The 23,612-nt window shown below is 43.0% G+C and overlaps 1 protein-coding gene and 1 long non-coding RNA gene across 5 annotated transcripts; both read right to left on the reverse strand.

The window, feature by feature from the left end:
• Positions 1 to 557: 557 nt before the first annotated feature.
• TMEM140 (transmembrane protein 140) lies at positions 558 to 6,468 on the reverse strand. 4 transcript variants are annotated; one of them, XM_079304558.1, is made up of 4 exons: positions 6,312 to 6,468; positions 4,278 to 4,395; positions 2,988 to 3,099; positions 558 to 2,114 (listed from the first exon to the last, which is right to left on the reverse strand). In XM_079304558.1, exon 4 carries the CDS (start codon positions 2,089 to 2,091, stop codon positions 1,477 to 1,479), a length of 615 nt encoding a protein of 204 aa, XP_079160684.1. In that variant the 5' UTR covers positions 2,092 to 2,114; positions 2,988 to 3,099; positions 4,278 to 4,395; positions 6,312 to 6,468; the 3' UTR covers positions 558 to 1,476. The 4 variants fall into 4 exon arrangements, with proteins under 4 accessions (XP_079160684.1, XP_079160681.1, XP_079160683.1 ...); XM_079304555.1 differs by having other exon boundaries at positions 2,946 to 3,099; XM_079304557.1 differs by lacking the exon at positions 6,312 to 6,468 and having other exon boundaries at positions 2,946 to 3,099; positions 4,278 to 6,202.
• A 566-nt stretch (positions 6,469 to 7,034) lies between these two features.
• LOC306801462 lies at positions 7,035 to 11,714 on the reverse strand. Its single transcript, XR_013774096.1, has 3 exons — positions 11,631 to 11,714; positions 9,490 to 9,588; positions 7,035 to 8,886 (listed from the first exon to the last, which is right to left on the reverse strand). It is a non-coding gene; the product is annotated as an uncharacterized lncRNA (long non-coding RNA).
• Between the last annotated feature and the right edge of the window lie 11,898 nt (positions 11,715 to 23,612).

The following is a 23,612-nucleotide window of genomic DNA, read 5'->3' on the forward strand; positions in this document are numbered from 1 at the left end:
TTCTGTGGGTATCCCTTTGGTGGGTCATTGTTGGGCATGGAGGGGAGCAGGGAATTGCTGACCTGGAGGACCTTTGCTGGCAGAGCTACATGGTCATGGTTCAGCCTTGGGGGTTCCTTTGTCCTTGTGGTCCCTCTGTCCCAGCTGCAGTGGGGCCTGGCAGGCTGTTCCCATTGAGCCTGGGGCTGAATTTGCCTCCAGACTCCAGCAGCCCTCCCAGTGATGGGGAAGATGTGCAGGAGCAGACTGGCAGGGGCTGCCCTGAGAGCTGCGTGCTTGCAGGTCTACTAAGGGATGAAGATATGACTCAGATCCTCTTCCTGATCCAAAAAAGGGGACAAGCAAACCACATGAGGCCAGGTGTGACAGCCTGTATTGAAGAATCGGTCAAAGCATCACCAGCCTCATCCCCACCAAGGCTGAAGCAAGAGAGAAAATGGACCCTCATGTCCCTTGAAGCAAATTCACTCAACAGCAAAGGATATCACTGTTAAAAAAGGCATTCCTTATTTGCACAAGTTCTCCCAGCCATGAATTAATGACATGAATTAAGCATGAATTAATGCAGTTTCTATTTACAAGGCTGTTACATATTCACTGCACAGACAAATCAATATAACAGTCAACATTGTATGTATCAATACAACATCAACAACAGTTTAACAATCAATATAATAACATAAAAGACATATTTTGAAAAATGATACCAACATAAGTTAACTATTGAGTCTTTCCTGCCATCTAGCGTCCTTTAAGGCTTAATACAACCCCTTCAGGGTTTTGGTGGTCGTTTAATTGTCTTCATCACTTGTCCTTTTATTGCACTTTCCTAACTGTTGCATGCTCAGTTTGTTATCCTGTTTTCAAACTTGGTTCTTTCTGGTGTTATTTCTGTATTGTCCTAGATGGCTTTCTTCACAGCCTTGAAGGTAGGTTGTTGATTGGCTGCTTATTTAAGTGATTTATATCCTGTCTACTTACAAAGAAATTACCTATTTGATTACATTTTCCTCAACATTTGCTAATTCTTAGTTAAACATAATCTGCAGATCCTGCTTTTAAACTCCCTTTATCTTTGTTATATGGTAGAGCAAAAGGTAATAACAGCATTTTATTTGTTAATTACAGATTAATCACATGCTTTGAGATACTAGCAACTTTTTTTACTTAGACTGCATATGGGCAGAGGGCTGTGTCCACTGTATGCTGGTTCTGCTGCCTTCACTGCTCTTTGGGGCACAGAAGTGCTGCCACTTCGATGCTGTGCCCCAAACTGAGGGGTGTTTCTTGCTGTTGTACCTGGGAGGCTTCTGTGCTGTGGCTGTTGGTGTCTGGTGCCAGCTTGATGCAGGAGTGCTGCACACAGCAGTGTGCCAGAGCATGGCTTGACATGAGCCTTCGGACTGGGAATCAGATTTTTACTAGGGACTGCTATTTTAAATCATGTTACCAACAGCTCTTGCATCTTCTTCACTGTCATATCTTAGTGGGCAGAGCCTCCTCATTTAAATAGCTTTGATACGTATGTGTGTACCTGGCCCAGCTGAGGTACACAGTGGCAGTGAGAATCTGGAGCAGTAGCAGAGCCTGAGTCCCAAGCAGTGCCAGGAAGCCTCCAGTGAAATCAGAGGGATGAATCCACTGTGAGGTTTGTGACAGAAACATGCCCAGGCCTCCAGACAGGATTATCATCTTGATGAGGGTTATGATGCGGATCATCTTCCAACCCTCTCTCTGCCCAGTGCAATTCACAGTTAAAACAAAAACGAGGTGGAAGAGGATGAAGACCAGGCAGGTATACACACAAACCCTGGATAGTGCTATTTCCAGTAGGCTGATGCCTATTGCCTGTAGATGCTGGTTGTCCAGGCACTGCAGTTCCCCAGCTGTGTCGTTCCACAGGCAGAAGTTGTAAAAGCCAATGCGTTTGTCAGGGAGGTTCACCAGGTTTCCAGCTTCGTACACCAGTGCATAGGACATCAAGGCAAAGGTCCCAACAGTCTCCAGTAAAACCAGCACATGGAGCAGGTTCTCAGTGCACCTGTGCTGCAGCAGACCCATCATGGTGCCTGCATGCTTTCCTGCTGCCATGGTAAAAGCTGTTGTGGGGATGCCTGTTGCAAAACAGGAAGATGGAGCCCCTCAGTTGTTGTCACTTATGGCACCCTTCCCAAGACGGGCTCTGAGCCTTATGGCTGGGCTCTAGGGACTCCCCTTGCCAGCAGAACAGAAGTGTCTCAGTCCTGCCTAGGACTGTACTGCACATGTGTTAGTGGGTTGAGGGGGTGTATTTGGTGCATTTTTGGTCACAGCAAAGGTGGTTTAATGATGTCCCATGCATGGACCAGAACTGGGAGGAGAGTATGACTCAGCCCCACACATGCCCTTTGCACCATGATCTCACTGGAAAAGAGTCATTTGTCAGCAAACTGCAGGGACAGGAGGAGAGAAAAACTGCTGTTTGGTAAGAAGCAGAATAAGAGCTATTCTGGGATAATGCCTTTCTTTCTGTTTTTATCAGAAAATGACATCCTTTGTGATCTTTGGACTATTGAGTAAAAGAAGTAGGGGTTCAGAGCTATTCTGGGAAAATGGTTTTCTTTCGGTTAAGATCAGACATCGCTTGTGATCTTTGGACTACTGAGTAAAGTGAAGTGCAGACATGACAGGATCTGAACTGCAGGGCTCCTCTTGCCTCCCTGCCCTTATTCCAAAGCTCTGGGAGACCCAGTGATACCACCCACTTCCAGCATCTGAGCTCCACAGGCAGATCCTTGCGTGCCTGTAGATGGTTAAGCCCAGCAGGACTGAATGCCTGCAGCTCTGTTACCCACTGAGGCTGGCAGACATGGAGCTCTTCTGTCTTGGTTGCCTGGGGACCAGTGTCCTGCACAGAGAGGTGCCCAGCTCAGAGAGGCACCCTTGATCTACCTGCAGCCACTCACCTTCCTCTGAGGCCCAGGGACGTGGGTGCTGCTGAGACACACCTGTGATTGCCGTCCACCTTGCTCCTCTCAGACTGGGTGGCAAACCTCGTTCTGCTCCTCTCCCTGGAATGTGTGCTGTCCTCAGTGCTGTCTTGCAGGCTTCTGCTTCACACTGAAAAACAGGGAAGTGGCATCAGGAAAGGGTATCACTGTCTACAGAGCCACATGGCGTTGAAGCACTGTGCACCCAAGTCTGCAGCGAGGCATAAACACAGGACTCTGAGACCTTGGCTGCAAGCCCAGCCTCAGGCTTGACGCTTTGCAAATAACTCCTTCTTCTTACAAACTTTATCTGCTGACAAGCATTTGCCACTTTCCTTCAAGAAGTTCATATTGGCTCTACTGTCCCCTTCCACTACCTATTACCCAGTGGTTTGTCATTTGTCAATCCTGTGTGGGCCATTTATGTAGAAATTCGACTCTGAGTCCTTTCAGTTCAGAATAGTTGGTAAATCTGTTGTTATAAATTACTCACCACAATTGGGTAGGTCAATCAATAAGGCAACTTATTAATTTGTAAATAAGGAACAGGCAAAGCAGCACTGGGGACATGGGGAGTCTGTGCTCTGCCAACACATCCATCTTGCCTCTGGTCACTGCCCCTTTTATAGGCAGTTTCTTGGTGGGCTGTGACATGCCCCTGTGCTGGGGTACAAGTCTGAGCAAGCCCAAACATGTTGGCTAGCACTCCAGCAGCAGTGGCTACAAGCCTCCACCAGGTCTGGACAAGCCTTGAACATGTTCTCAGGTTACACTTCTAGCAGACAGGCAACAGTAGGGACAGGTCTGCTCATGTTCAAACAAGCCCACATTTTCCTTATACATAAGAGTGGATACAATTCATGATTATAGTGACAAAATAATAAAAATACATAAAAACAAAAAAATCAACAATTTACAACAAAGTGATTTAAACAAATACAATGAAATCATTAGATTTTCTTGTGTCTCCCATCTATGCTTTACTTTGGATTCAGTATTCTTGTTTATATTGATTATAATGACACAAATTACTATGTTACATCTCACATTATGATATGCTGATGTCACACTATGATGTCCTCCTAGACCATCACCCAAAGCTGATTGTGAATTTGCTACAGCCTCTGAGTATTTAGTGGCAGGAGAGATTCCACTCGGTGTGTACTCGGTGCCTGGTGGCGGTGCTGGTGACTAGAGACCTTTCAGCATGCCCCTCCCACTCCTGATGTCTCCCTGGAAACTTGGAAATGGAGCAGCTCTGTTTAATGAGCAGAAAGATGAAGCTTCTCAGTCCCAAACTTCTCCAACCTGTCCACTTCCCTGGTCACTTTTCCCTCACTTCTTGTGGTGTCCCTTGGAGGGCTTCTTCACAACAGGCTTCTGGAGAGACTGGAAGGTCCCATGGAGGATGCCCATTGTTCTGAATCTGCAATGAAGACACAAGCAAGCAGGAAAATACCTATGCTTGGGCACAGAGTGTGCTGCACAGTGAGACCTCTGGCAGATGTAATTTCACTGTGGTTTGTCTTGCCCCTAGTATTGCCCTTGGTTTGTCTGTCTTTCACATGGTCTCCTGCACCCAGGCATTGCTGCTCTTCCTCTCCCTGTTCCACCAGGGCTCACACCACTCATTGTTCTCCCTGCTGTCCTGCCCTCAGAGCAAGAACAAGCTGCACTTGGAGGGAGCTCTTGGCTGGCTGATCTGGTCTGCAGGGACTTGTTAGACCTCAGGGCTGGGACCACTACAGCCCAGCCTACTCCTGCCCACCCACCAGCCCTTGCTGTCGTATTTCTTTGGACCAGTTTCCTAAGGAAGGCAGGCTTGTAGAAATACGGCTTTTTGTTCAATCATCTCATGCTCACTCCCTTGGCATCCATAGAATATAAAAGCTATTAAAAATTGTCCTAGTTACACAAGTTTACCAGAGAGGGGGCGGAGAACTAAATTGCTATCAGGTTTGTGATAACATACGGCAGGGGTGGAGGACAGCCACCTCAGAGACCCTGTGCTGCTGAGTGATCTCTGCATGTAAGGGGATGTGGGGAAAGCCCATCTCTGCCCTCTCCTCTGCTTTGAGGCTCACGTGTGTAAAGGACATATATTTCCCAGTGATGTCCCTCTCCACTGACAAATTGCTGGCATCTTTGCCTCCTGCTGCCTCATCTGCCAAGCCCAGTAGGTAAATCCCTGTCCCTACGTGTGGCTGATAGGACCAGAAACATGCCTGGGATGGCCCTGTGCCAGCTGGACAGAGAACTCGTGACTGGGCTGGCAGTGAGGGCTGAGACCTGGCACCCTGCCACAGTGCAGCCACAGCTAGGACATTAGTGAGCTCTGCAGCTCGTCACTGAGGCAGGTTTGGCAGCAGCCTGACTGAGAAGCAAGGGACAAACAGGAAAAAGCTCTCACCAGTGTACAGCTTGGGTTTTTCCCAGACAGCAGCAACCTTGCTGCCTCTAAGGTGGTGTCTATGCCTTTGGATGGGAGACTCTGTCTCATCCTCAAAGGAGCAAAAAAGAGGAACCTGAACATGGTACAGCAAGCCCCAGACTGGATTCAGCCTCCTTGTTCCTGGACTGGCATTGATGGAAATGCTGGGTCTCACCATAGGAGAGCTTTGTGTGTCAGTCTCCCCTGAGGTCTTTTTGTGGGGGAGATAAAGCTCCTAGGCAGCTCCTGTGCTTTTGGAACTGCACAGCCCTTTCCTCAGCTGCTCACGGGCAGGTGGGCAACCTTCCCAGGCTGGGGCTGTGCCTTCCTCCAGCAAGGCTGGCAGAGCAGCTGTGCAAGGGGACAGGAAGGCACCCAGCTGTGGCACAGGATCTGGTCTCTGTGCAGGGATGAGCATCTCTGTGAGCCCCTGGGTGCCGCTGCACTGGGGCTGAGTGCAAAGGACCGAGGCAATGGACATTTCCTTTTGCATTGAAGAGCCCCCCCAGACAACCTGGCTTTCCCACATCCCTCTCCCTAGCTGCTGAGGGGAGAAATGCTGTACAGGAATGATGGGAAAGTGTCAAGCTTTGGACATGGCACTTCTCCTTCAAGACATCTGTCCTGGCCCTTCATCATCTCCCCACCCCAGCTAACTGGTTTGTCTTTCCGCCCCAGGCAGGATTAGCTGCAGAGAAACCATGGGTGAGGAAAGGCCACCGACAAGCTAAGGATTGCTGATAAACAGAAACCAACCAGCAGCAAATGGAGCAGACGGGGGGAAACTGCCCTTAAAGTGTCTGACAGCGGGGAAGGACCCTCCAAGACATCTGCACCCTCCAACACCACTTCTCCTGGCAGCTCTCCCCAAAGCCAGTGGCAGTAAAGAAGTCTCAGTGGAGGGTACTTACGGGCTGCCCATCGGGTGGGTGTGGAGCTGGAACACTCTGGCGAGGGCTGTGGTGCCACTGTAGGAGCCCGGCGAGTTTGTGCCTGCTGCCGGTGCTTGCTGGCTGCTGTCTGTCACCACAGGCTGTTTTGTCACGTGCAGATATCTGTTATCTGCTTTCTCTTTCGGTTCTGAGGGCAGTGCTGTTTCCTGATACCGAGTCAGCTGCGTGTTACCAAGAAAACAAGCCAAGCCCAGCTCCACAATCTGAGCCAGGCTTGTGTTTCCTCTCCTTCTCTCTGCTGTGCTAACCAGCAACAATAACTGGAAGGGCTAAGCTCACCCAGATTGTTGTGCTATTTTTAGAGTAGCTTGGTGTCCATGAGGACTTAGATGAATTTGTTCAGTTTTGTTTGGACACTTCTCTGGAGGTGACTGACAGTCCCAGCATGGACTCAGTACCTCAGTAATGTCAGAGTTCACTGCCAACATGGGACTTCTTGCACTTTGGACACTGATCCTCCTCCCTCTGCTTACCAGACACCGCCCAAGTTCCCTCACCTGCAGCCACTAATGCAGGCACAAGGTGCCTGCTGCTACAGGAACCACTGAAACCTTGTTATGTAAGGGACAAAAGTCTCCTTCCTTCAGTCCTCCCGGGCATTCTGGAACTGTTTGTCCCACTTTGTGATTAGCAGGGCCGTGTGTTGGGGGTTGATGCATGCAGAACACCTGGCTGTGAAGCTGTTCACAGATTTTCACCTAGTAATTCCATGTTTGGGCATGACCTAGAAATCTCCATGTGGCGCACATGTTGTCAGCCTGTAATACTGGCACTCACATCCAAGAGCACCAAGTAAGTGAAAAGAAATATGGAAGTCCTAAGAGAAGCTAAGTGGACAGAGACACCATGTAAGTGGTGGTGGTGGGATGCCTTCCTATGTGCCTCTGTGTGAAATTACTTTAGGATGAAGAGGGACAAGGGTCTGTAACATGGGAGTTCAGATCATGGGTGGCTTAGGCAGTGGTTCTGGTGGGTGAGGACAGAAATCTTGCAGCAAATGAAACCCAACAGTCCAGAGCTTCTGAGCTGAAAGTGGAGGAGGAAGCCTGGGGGCTGAACATGGCCATCTTCTAGGACTGGTGCCCATAACTGGGAAACTGAGGAATAAGAGACTTCTGAGACTGTCACAGTGGGTCTGCTCAGTCATGCCAGAGCATTTCCCCTTGGAGCCACTGTCCTCATAGAGGGGCAGCTGTTCCAGCACCAGCCCACCCTGTAACCTGGCCTTGCTTCCACCGGGTACACACCTTCCTTTTTTGACCATTTTCCCCAAGAGAAGAGCTCTGTTCAGCCAAGCTGGTCTGCTGCCTTATCTGTTTGACTTCCAATATTTTGGAATTGCTGGCTAGTGTGCCCTGAGGAGGTGACGGTTAAAAAGTTTAAGTGTTTAAAATGCACCATTTGGGAATGCTACTTTTGGAGTGTGGCATCTCACTGGCATCACAGCTGGCTGCCTGTGCACCTGTGGCAGAAACACTTTACAGTGTTTCCTGAGGAGCCCCATGTGCCCTCCCCAGCAGGATCTCAGTCTCTCATGCTTTTAATGCCTCCTGGGATGCCATAGTGACCAAAAGGAGAGGTCCAGTCAAAATTTGACTCAACACTTGCCCTTGGTCCCAGCTGACCTTCTGATTCTGGAAGCTTCCTTCCACACCTTTGGCTGCCTCTCTAGCAGGTAGTTCCCCTGCCTTCTCCTTCCAGTAGTTGTGCAGGGAATGTTGTGCCCAAAGGCTGGGCAGGATGCAGTATGCCTTTCCATTCTTCTTCCTAGGGACATTGCACAGGTGTGCTCTGACTGCCTCCTGGGCTTCCAGTGCCAAAGTCTGTCTGATGATGGAGTGGTTGGGAAGGATAAGTCTGATGGGCATGAGGTAAACAGGGGGATGATCATCAGCATGTCTCATGGAGAAAGAATGGGAAGGGAGAGGAGAAAGAGAGCAGGGCTTCTACCTGTGTGTGCCTGGAGGTAAGAGAGACTGGATGGAGTATTTGGGCTGCTGGGTTCTGTTTTCTGTGGGTGGGAAAGAAGAGCATGTTCCAGGAGCCAGCTTCTACTGAATTCCTGTATGAGCATTGCTTCCTGGAATTGATTCCTGTAACTGACATAATTTTTTTGCTTGCATTAAGAAGGTTTATGTGGCTTTAAAGTGGAATTAACTGCTCTGCAGTTCTTGATTTCTCATTGTGCAGTGAAAGCAAACACTCAGCAATTTAGTAATATTAGGAATCACAAGGAAACCATGAGATGAACTGGGACTTTCCAAAATTTTTTGCTTATTTTACCCTCCTGTTTTAAAAGTAAACTACTGCACCTTATCCCACATATGATTCTGTCAGATAATACTCCAGTCTGGCTATAAAACACAGAAACAAATTATTAAGAGCCAGGATATATATTTATCTGTTTGTTAAACTTCCCGTAAGCAATACCAATTCTGGGAAAGCCTAGAAGAATGTGATGCTATGTTCCTCCCCTTGGGTATGGTACAACATCTAGGAATGAGATCTGCAGCTGGGGAAGGAAGTGCCAAGCCTGCAAAACATATTAAAGAGACATTCTTTATTAATCTCCTCTTTGGCAGGCAAGCTCTTCATGATCATAACACTGCAATAAAGTCAACTATACTTAAACTGTACTTGAACTCCACTTAACTGGACTGGGTGAAGACCATGATCAACAGGTGGGATGAACCAAATCTGACAGTGTATGGGGTAGTGTGTCCCTTGAGAAACAAAGAATATTTACAACATTTTAAAACACCTTTTATTCTAAGCAAAGAGGTGGCTTTTACCACTGATATTGAATTTCATTGTTAATATTTAACCCAAGGAGTGAGTACCTTATTACAAATACATGTACCCTACTGCCAATGGGGAAAATATTTTTTAACCTCTCTGGAATTTGCCCTGGGTTTTTTTTTTTTCCTCCACTGAGATTGTTGTCAGTCTGTAAATCCTAGTGTAGTAATGTGATCAAGACAATTTTAAATTACAGAAAAATGAGCTCTTCCAAATGCTGAGACTGAGGGAAATCCCAGCCAAAGAGCTCCATACCTATCTTTGTGGAATATACTCTTTAGTGAGGTTTGAGATTATAGAAAAAATGGCTTATTGGTATTTAAAGAATTAAACTAACATGCAATGTTTACTTTTTTTCACTGGCTCAGATACCTGTAATACCTTACGATGAGTATCAGTGCCTTGAGTCTGTGAAACAGGGTAATGTCTTGAGTTTCTAAGAGAGAAGAGAAACAGGAATGAATTATTACTACTATCAAGTTCCAAAAGACTTCACAAAAAGATGTTATCTACTGGTCAGTCACTTTAGGGGCTGTTCAGGGGGTGTACAACAGGCTGGGACAGGGAACCCTTGGTAAGAGTTCAGTAATAATGGGAAAACAATTATAATGTAAAGTCTGGCATTTCTATTTTGGTGACAAAACTGTTTGTGCAAAGTTACAGTGATTAAATTAAATAGTCACATGTTTGTCTCTGGTCAGAAAAAACCCCAAACAGTCACAGCATGTTCCTCCTTGGATGATGGGTCCTTTTGCTTTTATGACTTCTGTTCTTAGCAAAGCTGTGAAAAAGTTCTCCTGATATTTTAGGGTTTTTTTTTTTCTGGTGTCTTGGTATCCTTTTTGATTCATAAGGGAATAATACAGTTAAAAATTAAAAAAGCCCCAACAAACCAAATCAACAGTTGCAAATAAACATGATCATCATAATGCCAGGAGTACATGTTAGAAAGCTGCTCAAAATTGAATGCCTTATGCTGTTCTTTTCAGTAAATGTTCATGAACCTGCACACAAACAATTGTATCCTATTTACAAAGGAGCTCACTTCCTACTGAATATGACTTGTTTATTTTTAGTCTGGGAACCTGGAGAGCTATGCTTTCTCAGCAGTGTCAATTGCCACTGCTCTGTTTTTCAAATGTTTAAACTTCTGAAAAGAATTGGCATGAAATGCAAAAAGCTCTAGAAATGCTGGTCTACCTCTTGAAACAATGAAACATGAATAAAGCAGTCAGCATTATAAAGTTTATGTACATAAAAAGAATATTACCATCAAAATATCAACGTGACTTCTTTCCAAATAGCAGTTTGATTTCTCTTGGCAACAATAACAGTGCTCCTATTTTACAGCTTGTGGCCATACAGTTTTCTAGGCTGAACATCAGCAAAATGTCATTGAAGACTATGTACAACTACAGCATGAATTTCTGTAAAAATTCTACTGCAGCTGTGATATTCCTTGCTGTTCATCTTTATTTTCAAATGCCTTTAACAACTTACATCAAGATCAAAACCAGAAATTTTTGTTAAGTCCTTTGATCTAATAAATTAACTTACTCACTGAAGTGGTTCCAAGTGGGAAAATGCACATAATCATGAGAAGAGAATTAAGAAGATTCTTGAAGGGATCATGATCCATTTGATAAACTGTTGTTATTTACTTTACATAGTAACAACATCACCCTGACATGTTTTGCTTCTGGTAGACACCCAGCAAAAGGACTTTATTAATTGCATGAAAGATGTGTGAAAGCAGTCCATACAATTTCATTGCATGAAAGATATCTTCACTCATATTTTAGACCCCAAGTGACAGAACAGGACCAAGAGAAGCTCGACCTGACAAATAATTTTGCAATGTACACTGGTGTTTATAGGTCTTGGCAAGCATAGCCTACAGGGTCAGGCTCTTAGGTGGCCAAAGTGGTGTTCAGTCCTGAACATCTCCTCCTCTGCTAAATTTTCCCTTTTTCTGTTGTTTATTTACAATGTTCATGTCACAAACAGGAAGCAACAATTTACAGGAACTATTATTGTTGGCTAAACTTCATCCCCAAGCTTTCTAAAAGTAATTCACTCACAAGAGTTTGCATATCTATGGGAAACCTCTTGAGTAATAGTAAGTCAATCACAGGCACCAAAGAAACAAACACCAAGTAAACAAGTAGAAAACCATGCTTCATTGCTTTTTTCTCAGCAAAACAAATAACTCTAGGTTGCAGATAAATAAAATGTCTCTTGTCCCCCTGCGAAATCACTCTTTTAAAGCTGAGGTTACATTTGTCTGTGAGCTTAGATGTAGGCATTGGGCTCTCAGTGGCACTGTGATGATTCTTCTGTGTGTGTGAGAGGAGGACACAGCTCCTGAGTGCTCTGAACTGGGTGTTGCAAAGTATGATTGGCACCAAAGAACACGAGCATGGTACTTCTTGTGCTTAATGCCAGTGCCCTCCCCATGCTGGCCCTGTGGCTTCTTACTCAGCTGGGCTGCAGAAGCAGACACACAGGTGAAAGCCACCTTCTTTGGAACAAAAACTGCCTCCTGCATGGTCAGGGTTAAGATACAGGGAAGATGAATCCCTCTGGTTTGCTGTGCTCATTTGACCTAGTTCTCTGATGATATGTCACAATCATAGAACCATCACAGAATCACAGGGTGGTCTGGGTTGGAAGAGACCTCAAAGATCACCTAGTTCCATGTCCCCTGCCATGGACAGGGATACCTCCCACTAGACCAGTTTGCTCCAAGAGCCACCCAACCTGCCTTGAACATTTCCAGGGATAAAGCATCAACAGCTTCTCTGGCCAACCTGTTGTGGTGAGTCTTCACCCTTGTAGTGAAGAATTTTTCCCTAATATCTAATCTAAATTTATGCACGTCTTTTAATTTCTTTGCATTTCAGCAGCAGTTGTGTAGTTCAGATCTTGATTTCTATACTATGGACATAATAAATTTGATAAGATAGAACCAACCTATTAACGATTCCCCCAAAAAGAAACATACAAAAGTTTTGTTCCCTAATAAATAACCATGTTAAGGCCATAGCTCTTCATAACACAAAATGCTCACCTCCCTAAAATCACCTAGACCTGTGATCTCCCAGTCACTCACAGTCTACATAGGAGGAGCAGGTTTAATAGGTGTATTTTTTTTGTCAGCATAGAGATCCTTGCTCTGCTGTCAGTTATCCTGAATTTTGAACTTACCCTTTACTTTTAACCACTTTGGCTAAAAGCAATCAGAATGGTGTCTTCCATGGTTAATGACATAAGGTTTACACAAAACCAAATAATACACCTTTTATTGTGCCTGGATTCATCTCCAAAATGTAAGTCTGCAGAAAAAACAAAAGCACATTGTTTTAAGTGGTGCAATAGATGAAGCTCTGTACCACCAAAGTTTCTTTCTCCTCTGAAAGGCCATCTGGCATAGATACAGTGCTTTGCTTCTTTCAGTTAACTGCCTGTTAGGGTTTGACTATAAGGTCTTTTATCTTTTTAATCTTTTAAAAAGTGTTGAATTAAGTAGTGTGACTCTTGAAAGTCTAGTTTAGTAACATTTCTAACATTTGCTCTGGCATTCTTTGAGATACAGAGAAGATGTAATAAATTGTGGTGTATCTGAATAGCTCTAAGCTACTTGAAATTCCAGTTTATTCCATCAGAATTCAGGAGCTTGGAATTCACCCTGGCTTGCTGTTTCACTGCCTTCTCATGCTCCTTCAGGAATGGATAAAATAATAAATACCATGGTAGTTTATTGCTTAGAGAAAGCTGTTACCAATTTATTATTATTATAAACCTGCAGACATTTTTCACAGCTGGACTAATGAGGCAGGAGAAGAGGCCTAGGGGAAACTTCCTTTATCTGCTTGTTATTTACACAGTAGTCCAAGAATATATTGTGGAAATAATGTCCTATGGATTTCAAGTCTTTCATGTTGCAAGTGGTGTTTGTTTGCATCAGTCTCCTGTAAGTTAGGGATCTACAGGCCAAAACATTCTTTTGGAAGAACACAAACATTATTTTAAACAGGCTATAACAAGATGAAAAGCATTAAATGTATTAATTCTGACACTGGCTTTCTGCACAAGAGTATTTTTTGTGTTAATTTGTTGTAGAAGTTAAACTGGAGGGATTTAGTTTACTGGTTTAAGGTTTAGTTTAATACCCGAAGGTTTAATTTTATATCCAGTGTATCAATGTCTTTGTGAGTGTAAGTCTGCACAAGAAATCAAAGCCATTTGTAGCAAAACATACAGCAAACTTGGCAATCTTTGCTGTCAAAAGGACATCTGGGATCTATTCTGAACCTATCTTTATTCTCAAAAGCGGTTGTATGCCAGAAAAGAAGAAAATCAAAGAAATAAGGAATTTAATACATAAATTTTTGCAGAGGACATGAGGAGAAATATGCTGAAAATATCATGAAGAAAACTCTATTACTTTGACGATATTACCAGAAAGGAGAGAAATATGTTAAAGAAAATCTTCACAATACTGAAGAATAATACAACCCACTCTGAAAAGGATCTTAACCTTGCAAAAGCAGTCAGAAAGGCTTGGGTGGAGTGCAAAGATGTAAACAATGCCAAAACAAAAAGGGACATAAAGACATCAAACTAACAAAGATACAGTGGAAAGGAGAATAGGATATTCTAAAGGGAAAGAAACTGAGATTACCTTTTGACCATGCTTTGGTTATACCAGATGGAAGGAGAACATTTCTTCACAAGAGATCTGTATTTGAAATACACCTCCTGGCCTGTTAAAATGCAGTGATGATTTCCCACAATCAAACCATCTGGATTCACTGTACTGCTTTCAAGAAAAAATTGTCCTGCTGGAGTTGAGCTTTGCTTGAGTCACCAAGAATGAAATCCATAAAGTCCTTTGTTATCCAGGAATTCTTAGTTTCTCCTGGATATACCCTCACTATCAGTATCACAGCCTTCTGTTTAGTGCCCTTGCCAATTTTGCAGGGGGGTAGTGGTGGTGATAGTTAAAACATACACTGTGTTTCACAGTGAACAGCATAAGATGTGAATCTTGCAGAATTTAGACACCACTGAGCCCTTAGAGATGGCCTTGGGTACTCCTGCAGGTTGTTGTAGGTGTAAGGATAGCAGTGGGCAAAGCAGCAGGTGTCTTGGTCAGGGAACTGGAACATCCAGGTGAGCGAGAAATAATGAGGTCTGTCCTGCCCCACACAGTTTTTGTAATACTTGATTTATTTCCAGTCCTTTACCAGCCATTTCTTATGCTGTTCCTTAGCACTGCTTTCTGAGTACAGCAGTGGCCTCAAGCCATTTTTATACAGGCTATTTTCCTGCTAAAGTTGTCAGTAGTGAAGCACTAAAGCATTCCTGCCTGCTCCTGCTTGCTTGGAAGTATTACCACTGTGCGTGTGTCTGTGCTTGTGTGGAGGCCAGTGTGGGGTCAGCCAGTACTCAAATACAGAATTAGAGAGCAGACAAACAGTGTGATGCTGGTTAGCACTGTGGCATGAGTTAGTGTCAAATAATGTGCAAGGCCTTGAAGAAACACCCTGCAGTGAATCAGGAGTGACTCTGATTCACTGTGTTATAAATCAAAGTCTAAGCAACTGCTGGGAAAAGATGCTTAATCTCACCAAGCACGCCAGTAATGTAGCTGGTATCTTGATTAGAACTCCTGGTAATAACTAGAGCTTCTTAGAACATTCTCCACACTGTGCTTCAGAAGGAAGTGCTTAAGAGATGTGTTGAGTTTGTGTATATGATTATCACCTAGAGAACACATTCAGTGCCAAGCAAGCACCCATGTTCTGCTGCAGCTTGATGCTTGATGCTATCCCAGGAATTGCTGACTGCTTGTGACTGCCTGCTTGTCATTCCTCAGGAGCAGGAGGGACAACTGGCCACACTCAAATGCAGCAGTTTTCTTCTCCTTGGTTAGAAAGTTTCATTAATGGAGGCTGAGGATTACAATACCACAAGACCCACTTTGCTGGAGAGCTCTACAGGCTGAAATAAGAATCACTTCCAGTTGACTGTGCATGAAGTTCAAGTCAGTAATAAAAAACATGAAAAATTGCATTTTTGAAGAACAGCAGCTGTAAGACTGTAAATGAAATCCCTGTCCTTGTTTACAGAAAGGCAGGGAGCTGAGATTCAGACTGTTCCTCCACATCTTATCCTTTGCAGTAAATTAGCCTGTCTGGCTGCAAAGCACAGAGGTTCCTTCCTGCACAGCAGTTATCAGCTCTCCTGGCCACCAAGAGTAGCAACCTACTCAGGACAGGCAATATGCCTTACTGCAGAAGCAGCTATATTCTAAATGAACTCATGTCAAAGAGTACCAGTGCTTTTCTGTGCATTACATGCCTTTACTAACTGTATTTGCCTCAAGAAAGGTACCAAATCCCTCTCAGTTTTGTGCTTCAGAACATTTTGTATCCACAAGTAGTTATCCTAGGATTGCAAAACTGTTATAATCTTTTCTTATCTATGTAGAAGTATCCCAGGATCAAAATCAACAACTGCCAGAAGTTCCAAGTTCATCCAAGGCAACTGGATCAACTTAACAAACACAGGAAAAAATAAATAAATCTGATAGTCAGCCAGTGACAGTGGAATAAGGCAACTAACTCCCTTCAGCTCTGTCCAATGAATCCTTGCCAGACAGAGAAGCCTGTATTCAAGAACTGATCCAATTTGACCAGGTTTTGTTTATAAATTTTGGCAAAAACATATTATTCTTCCAACATAGACTTCAGTGTTGATGTTGCAGTTACACAGCTCTCATCTTTTTCACTTGCTCTTTTGGCTCTTATCTTTCTTTGCTCATATTTTCTCAACAAACACATTTTAAGCTGGTTCATATTGTTTTTCACTGAGAACAATGGCTTGAGCTGAGCTGGATTTCTGGGATAAGTAATAGGAGAAGCAGAATTTAAGAAGATGAGGCAGATGTGTAACTATGTGACCAGTTTTCTTCTCCATCTGTAGGAAAATAATTATTCCCAAGTGCTTTGAAATTACAGGGAAAATCACATTGATTCATCAGGCTTTGTATTGTATTTGTAAAGGAGATCAAAGCAAGTGCATCATCTACCTACATCTGACAGCAAGATTTCTTAAGGCTGTTCCCGTCTTCTCCTAGATAAATAGCTTCTAGATAAAAACTCCTTTTACAGGAGTTTCCTCTGGCAACATTTTGTCCAAACCTGTTGTAATGTACAATGATTCAAGGGTAGTAAATATCCACTCTGAAAAAGGTAGCAGAATAGGAGCATAGATGTCTCAGTCCCACCTCTATGCATTTCCAATTTTTTTATTGCTTCTGAATTGCAATTTATTGTATATGTAAAGCACACAAACTGCCTTAGTCTTCACTATCTCAAAATAGGCTTGCACTAGGACTTCTGTACAGACTGCATAAATCAGTTATTAGCTGACATTCATGTTGAACCCAATAGCCCTGAAATGCAGTACTGACATTGCTGATAACTGGACATGAGATTTGTACTGAATCTGTAAGACCCCAGGACTAAAGTCTGAACTTTATCTGCCTGCAGCTTTGTTTCACTTAATTTAGCTGTGACAGCAATTTCTCTAATTGACATATATGGCTGATTTGTTTCATTTTGTTTACCTTTGCTAGGTTTATACAGACAGCAGTAACAAGGAAGAGTTCTGTGTAGAAATGCAGGTCTAGAGCTGGACAAACTGTGTTTTAGGGGTAACAAAGACACCTAAAGCTGGGGGGGTTACCTGCTTGTCAGCAAGGAATTCTTCAAAGTTGGGAAGGGCCACTCAAATAAAAACATAGTAGGCAGAGAAAAGGCTTTGGAAGAAAATCTAATAATTGCATGTTTTGGACTGCTGGTACTGTGCACTGACTGTAACATTGGTCAGACTTAATTACTTGTCATAGAATCAGAGATATGAAAGAATCCCTTTTCAAAGCATTCCCTATCTTTCCTACTATCTCCTTATATCAGGCCAAAAGATGGAAGCTTGGTTTCATATGACTTTGTGTTTGCTTTGGGTCTGAATCAGATACCAGCACCAGTAGTACTTATTTTTTACTAGGAAAAAAAATTTCTCATTGCTTTAAGCCTGATTTCTAGATTGAATTCTCTTCACAACAGACAAAACCCCATAATAAACAAAAGATTTTCATCTGAAAGATCTGGTTTCAAGTGTAGATGACATCATATATGAGAAGTAAAGGAATTAAACTCAAAACTGATGAACCCATTTTTAAACTACAGTGGATACCTAACTCTAAAGGATGCCTGGCTCAGTAACTGGTGGTTAAGGGTGAGCTGCAAGGTGAGACTGCGATAAATACTCACCTAAGTCAAGAACCATCAAATATAAGTAGATCAATTTCCAATTGATTGAATTGATTTCACAACTGATCACAGTAATGTGATCATTTATTTATTTTCCCTTGCCTTATCTTCCACCACGAGGTTCTACAGGGAAAATGCAGGGGAATAATTGAAAGGGTCTTAATATGTAAGGACAGTGCTGACTATCTTCTGTCACAAATTAGCTGAGGGATATCTTCATCCTAAACCTATTAAATTTAAATTTAAATGCAGCCATCTAAGCAAACTGGCTGGACTCCTCCAGCTCCCTCTGTTGTCCCATCTGTGAATACATCCCCAGGATTTCTCTGAATTGCAGTAGGCATCACTGTCCAGCCCCTTGGACTTTGCCCACAGCAAGTCACAAAGGGGATTCATGGCCACAGAAGGGGCTGTGGGGGGGTGTTCTTCACTGAGCAGAAGAGGGAGATTCAAACCTTCTTAGAGTGCTCAACATGTTACAAGACAAATGCCATGACCCCCATATCAGCAATATTTGTTATGGTTGTACCAGTTGGTGCATGACAGGAGGGACTGAGCAGTGGTTCTTCATACACATGGGAAGGTTTCTGCCTCCCTGTCATAATCACACTCCACATATGGGTATACAACCCTCCCTGGAGTCACTCTGCACCTTCAGCACTGGAAAGCAATGGATGTGTTTCTCTCTGTAGGGAAGGTGGTATGAGAGGCAAGCAGGTGTGCAACATTTGGTCGATGCTACTAAAATATTTGAAATAAATTATATCTCTGAGAAAAGAGATTTGAACCATAGCGTTTCCCTGTTTAGAATGAGATAAAATTGTGCTTTTAATATAACTGTACTTACAGTACTATTGTGTAATGCAAGAAAACCTTTGTAATATGAGCAAATAGTGAGAAAAAAATCCTGAAACTGGCCTTAAAATTATTCCATTTTGCAGGATGAAAATGAATATTAAATGTTCAATATCCTATGATTTCCAGAATGACTTTTTTCTTTTCCTGAAATGCCAATTGAATGATCAGATTTACTTTCCTCGTATAAAAAGTAATTTCTGCAATTTAGTCACAAACCAAAGAAACTCAGTCATATGCTCTTATTTCAATGATCCAATTTTATTTCTATCATCATGTTACTAAAAAATCATCATCTCCATTGACATCACGTGTAAGGTGCAGTGTTTTGCTATGAGTCCACCTTCATTTAGAGAGGTGAACAGGAGAGGCAGAGAGGGCAGGGACAGGAGGCAGGAGTGACTGCCCAGAGTCTGGAGTAGAAGAATTGCCAATGAAAACTGTGTAATAAATCTGGGGCAGCATTGTCCCCTACATGAGCTCTAAAGTTTGCTGCTGACAGGGGGAACTTTGTAACCTAAACTTCAGTCTGGGATCCCCAGGAAATTTGGGCACCTCCGGTGAGAATTTTTGTGTTCTTTCTTGGGAAAAATGCTTGTGTTGGTAGCAGCTTGATTTAAAATGTTTTCTTTAAGCATTACATTGCAAACTGTTTTTCTGTCTACGTCTCAATTTGTTTGTGAGTGAATCAAGGATGGCAGGAATTAATGTTGAGTGCACTAAAGCTTTGTTTGACATTGAAGAAATTGTTATTCACCAATTATTAATTCGTTTTTAAAGGGTCTGTGTTATATTTCCTTAAAAGAGTTTTGTTTACTTTTGCAAAATGAGGTGATAGCTTCTATTTTCAGATCCTTGTGTAAACTTTATGAAAAACATTTTGGACACATTTTTCTTTAATCTTATTCTTCCTACAGTATCACAGTACACCTAAAGTGCTTTAGGATTGCTACTTCTTTCCCAAAGAATAATTTATTTCTAGTGGAGCAGCTAAGAGAACAGAGCAAAACAGAATAGGGTTTAAAGATGTCAGGTGCTGTTGCCAGCAGAGAGAACAAGAATGGCCACGAGATGGTAGCAGTCAGTCAGAGAGGGCCAGGAGATGGATCTGAGCTTCTCTTCTTGATCCAGGGAGGCAAATGCACCCTCTGTGCCTTGTACCTTTCAGTGGAACATTTGCAGTGTGCAAGCAGTGCTATTTTAGAGCTGTGTTTTGAATTATTTCACTCTGAGGTACTCGTGTGAGGTAAAGCAATAAAGAGCAGCACCATGGGCTGGTGTGCTGTGACTCAAGCGAGGATGCCAAGTGCAAATCCCTTTAAAAATTGCCAGAGTAAGCTGACATCTGGGATTGTATCCTGCTGTGAGGCCTTGGCTGGCCTGTTCAATCCTCATTTTTGGGCTGTCCCCATGGCATCCAGGGCGGCACAGCCCCAGGCTGCAGTGTTAACTCCTTCTGCCCTCTCGGATCCATTCAGGGTAATGCAGGGTTAATTCCATACTGCTTGGCTTTGTGAGGGATCAGCTGCCAGCCACTCTCCCCTGGCTGACAGAAACTTCATGTTCATAGAAAAAGACAGTGAAAACTCCATCATGTGCACTGTCTGGTTTGACAGAATGCAGTCATATGTCCACATGTGATCAAGATTAAACTTGTGCTGCACAGTGATCTGGCAGCGTGCAGACCCATATTAATGTGCCCAAACATGCAGTTTTGGAGGGGGGAGAAAAGAAGGTTTTTACTTCTGCTTCTTCTGCTGTAAGATAAAAGAGAAAGGGGAGCTTCTAACAGACTGCTGGGGCAGAGAACTGCAGGGATCATTTTGGTCTGGGTTGCAATTACCAGAAAAGACACAGGAGATTGTTCTGTAAAGCACTGCACTGTGAATTCTGCCAGAATTTCATCCTTTTTTGATGCAAGGAGTTTATGGGAAGGTGCGTGAAGGCTGGCAACACTTATCTATCCTATATCTGTTCTGCATCATGCTTGAGTGAGGTTATTGGGTGTCAGCAGGACTTAATATAAAGGCAGCATTCAACTTACAACATTACAAAGTTAATTTAACTCTGCAGTGAAGATGAATCCTCTTCTTGTTGCATTTCTACTTGTGCTGCAAATAGCAGAAGTTTCCTTTAGGCACGGTGCTCAGATGTAAATGCTCAAACACCTTCCAGCATGCAATTTAAATATTTCAAAGCCATCAAAACGGCATCAGTATTTGTATTGAACCAACTTGCATGATCATTTGCTTACTGAGAGCCACAACCAACAGTCTGAACAGCCTTTTCCTCCACGCAGTCCATCTTTTGTGTAAGTTTTTGTCCTCAGTGCTGATGATTTAAATACCTGTTCATTACTCAGTAAGACTCTGTCCCTGGAGGCAAAGGAGGAGTCTAAATGTCACTTTATGTTGCAGAAATGAAGACTTGGTGAGCATGGGGTGCCTTTCACCCACTGCAAACACGCACACATGCTTGAGATTTCTCTCGGTTTCTATGGGACTATTCTTAGCAGCGCAGTGAAACGTGGCTGTGTTAAACATGCTACAGAGAAGGTTCAAAATAAATCACATCTCAAATTGACCTGATTCTCTTCTTTGCTGTTTTCCTTTAGCTATAATATAGCTCATGAAGGGATGAAATACTGTACTGAAAGCAACAGTTTAGTTTGTTTCTCTCTGATGCAACCGCTGACACATTTTCCTATTTCTGACTTAATTTTCCTTTGATTGCACAATTCTCAAAGGTCCATCCTCCATTTTACAGAAAGCAAACTGTTTAAGAATATATATATATATATATATATATATATTCCAGATAATTCTAGCTAAATAAAAATAATATACTCTCTGGATACTTACACAACTGGCTCACTTAAAGGATTTAGTAAATCTCTATTAATTTTAGAGGTATTTGAGAAGATCCAAGTTAAGCAAGCTCCTTTAAATCTGGTAATATCTGTCTTGTTCTTTTCTGTTCTTTGCAGACATTTTATTCTCTCAGACTGTTCACAGCATCACATCCCCAGCAGCCAATACTGATTCTTGTGTCCATGCTTGGTTTTTTTCTTTTTTCCTTTTTTTTCCACTTCCAACTTTAATAAGCCTCCTGGGCTTTCTTTGAAGATTTCATTTGCAACTGCAAAGAAACTCTTGTGTATTCCAAAGCTTCTATGTGGATTAAAAATGTTTTAAAAGACTTTATTTTAAAGACTGACCGTAAGAGTTCTTGGAGATATATGGAGCTGGGTACTTGACACACACCTGAACTCAAGCCTGGTACACAAAAACAGTAAAGAATGTGTAAAATATTTTTCTGCTTTCTTTAACAAGTTGCTTTGAGCCTGTTGCAATGTTTAAATTCCTTCCTGTGTTCATTGAGATATGAAGGAGGTCTGTAAATATGTTTCCTATTTTCCTCCAAATATTCTGGTTCTTGTGTATATACAGAAGTTCTTTCACATACTTGAGAAATAATTCTATTAATATTTTTCGTTGTAACTGCAATCTGTTTTAAAATCTTAGCCAAAGTTCTTGAGACATGTTGAAACAACCTGAGATCACCTAAAAGGAAATCTAAAATGTCATGATACAAACCTGGCCTTGCAATGTCAGAAAGTTTGCAAGCAACAATATATGCCTTTTTCTGAGGCAACAATTTTAACACAGATGCTTGCCCAAACCATGTTACTGTCTTCCAGCCAATCCCTTGAGAGAAATGGGCAATGCTGAGAAACTTTTGGAAATGGCTGGGGAAAAAACGAGTCACAGAAAATGGATGGTGACCACACATGGATCTTACTGCTCCTGCACATGATCTTGAGAGATCAGGAGTGTTTTTTTATATGGTTATGCGGTGCTTAGCACAGCAAAGTTTGAACCCTGCTAAAGGTTTTTGGATATTATGGGAATGACAGTAAATATTGTGCTATTTAACCAATGGTTATTGTCGTGCTTTCAGAATTTGTTTTGTTCCCACAGGTTTTATTTTTATCCACATTCCTCAGCTATGTGTTGGTGTGACTATCACTGTCATTGTTTTGCCAGCATTGGTCCTCACTGCATTCTAGCCTACTTTATTTTTGGATTCTGAATATGGCATTGACCTCTAAGCAAATGCAAATGTCCCTGTCTGAGCTAGGCACCTTGGAGTTTTTCCCTTTTTCTTAAAGAGTTAACCAATGTAGCTGAGACTAGAGCACAGCTCACCTCATGCTGAAGCAGATGCCTGTGTTTGGTTAAATGAATACATCCTTCAGCTCCAGTGGCTTTATTGACTAGATCCCCCTTGGCAGTCATGCTATGGATACCTAAAGCCAGGAGAGATGAAACCATCCTTGGAGACCTGTACCTGAAGAGGATGTGTGGAGGTGCTTAACCCAATCCCATCAGAGGGCTGGGGGCTGCAGGGGCTGCCCCCCCACCCAGCAAAGGGGCTCCTCTCAATTTTCCCTGTTCTGTGAATCTGTCATAACCATGTCCACAGAGCTGGCCACATCTAGGGTAGAACATGAGCTCCAGGTAACATTTCTCTTCCTTTTCTTCTCTGCCACATCTTCCCTCCCTGCCCTACCCTCCCCTTTGGCTAATCCGTGCTGCTGTTCCCATGGTCTTTGTGCTCATAGCCATCTGGGGTTGGGATTAGGGCCTGGAGGAGCATCAGTGGTAACAGGGCTGATAAATTTCAGTGTTGGTACAGAGTCTGAGTTTGTGACTTGCAGTAAAGATTGCCTCTGGTTCAATACTCCAGTAATTGGATGCCCTGGCTGATTGTGAGCAGCAATATGGCACCAGTGATGTGAGGAACAGTGGCCAGCTTTCCAGAATGGCACAGAAATGAGGGGAAGTGAGAAAAGTTGATGAGGAAGATGCTTTGGGGTGTGAAAACTTTTGTTTTACAAAAGGGAAGGTGAGCAGACAGTATATGCCAACTGTTCCTACAGCACTGCATCAATAAGCAGGAGCATTTAGAGATCAGCTATCCTAATTAAACACCATGAACTTGGATTAACATTTCCACAGCACAAGAGATGGAAAAATATTTTGTTATTTTCTCATTTACTTATTTGTGGAAGCATGTTGTCTATGGGTGATGTGGTCTGTGCAAAACACTCTGCATGCCTTCAGTGATTTCTGGACTAGCCCATGGGTGTCCTGTCTGTGTTTCATAGCTCAGATGTACTGGGCTGGCTGCACTTAGTGCTGCAATACCTGGGCAGTGCTGTGCTGAGACAGCAGTCTGAACCTTGAGAACTGCACAGCAG

Source organism: Erithacus rubecula (genome assembly GCF_903797595.1).
Source record: "Erithacus rubecula genome assembly, chromosome: 4".
Lineage (NCBI taxonomy): Eukaryota > Metazoa > Chordata > Aves > Passeriformes > Muscicapidae > Erithacus > Erithacus rubecula.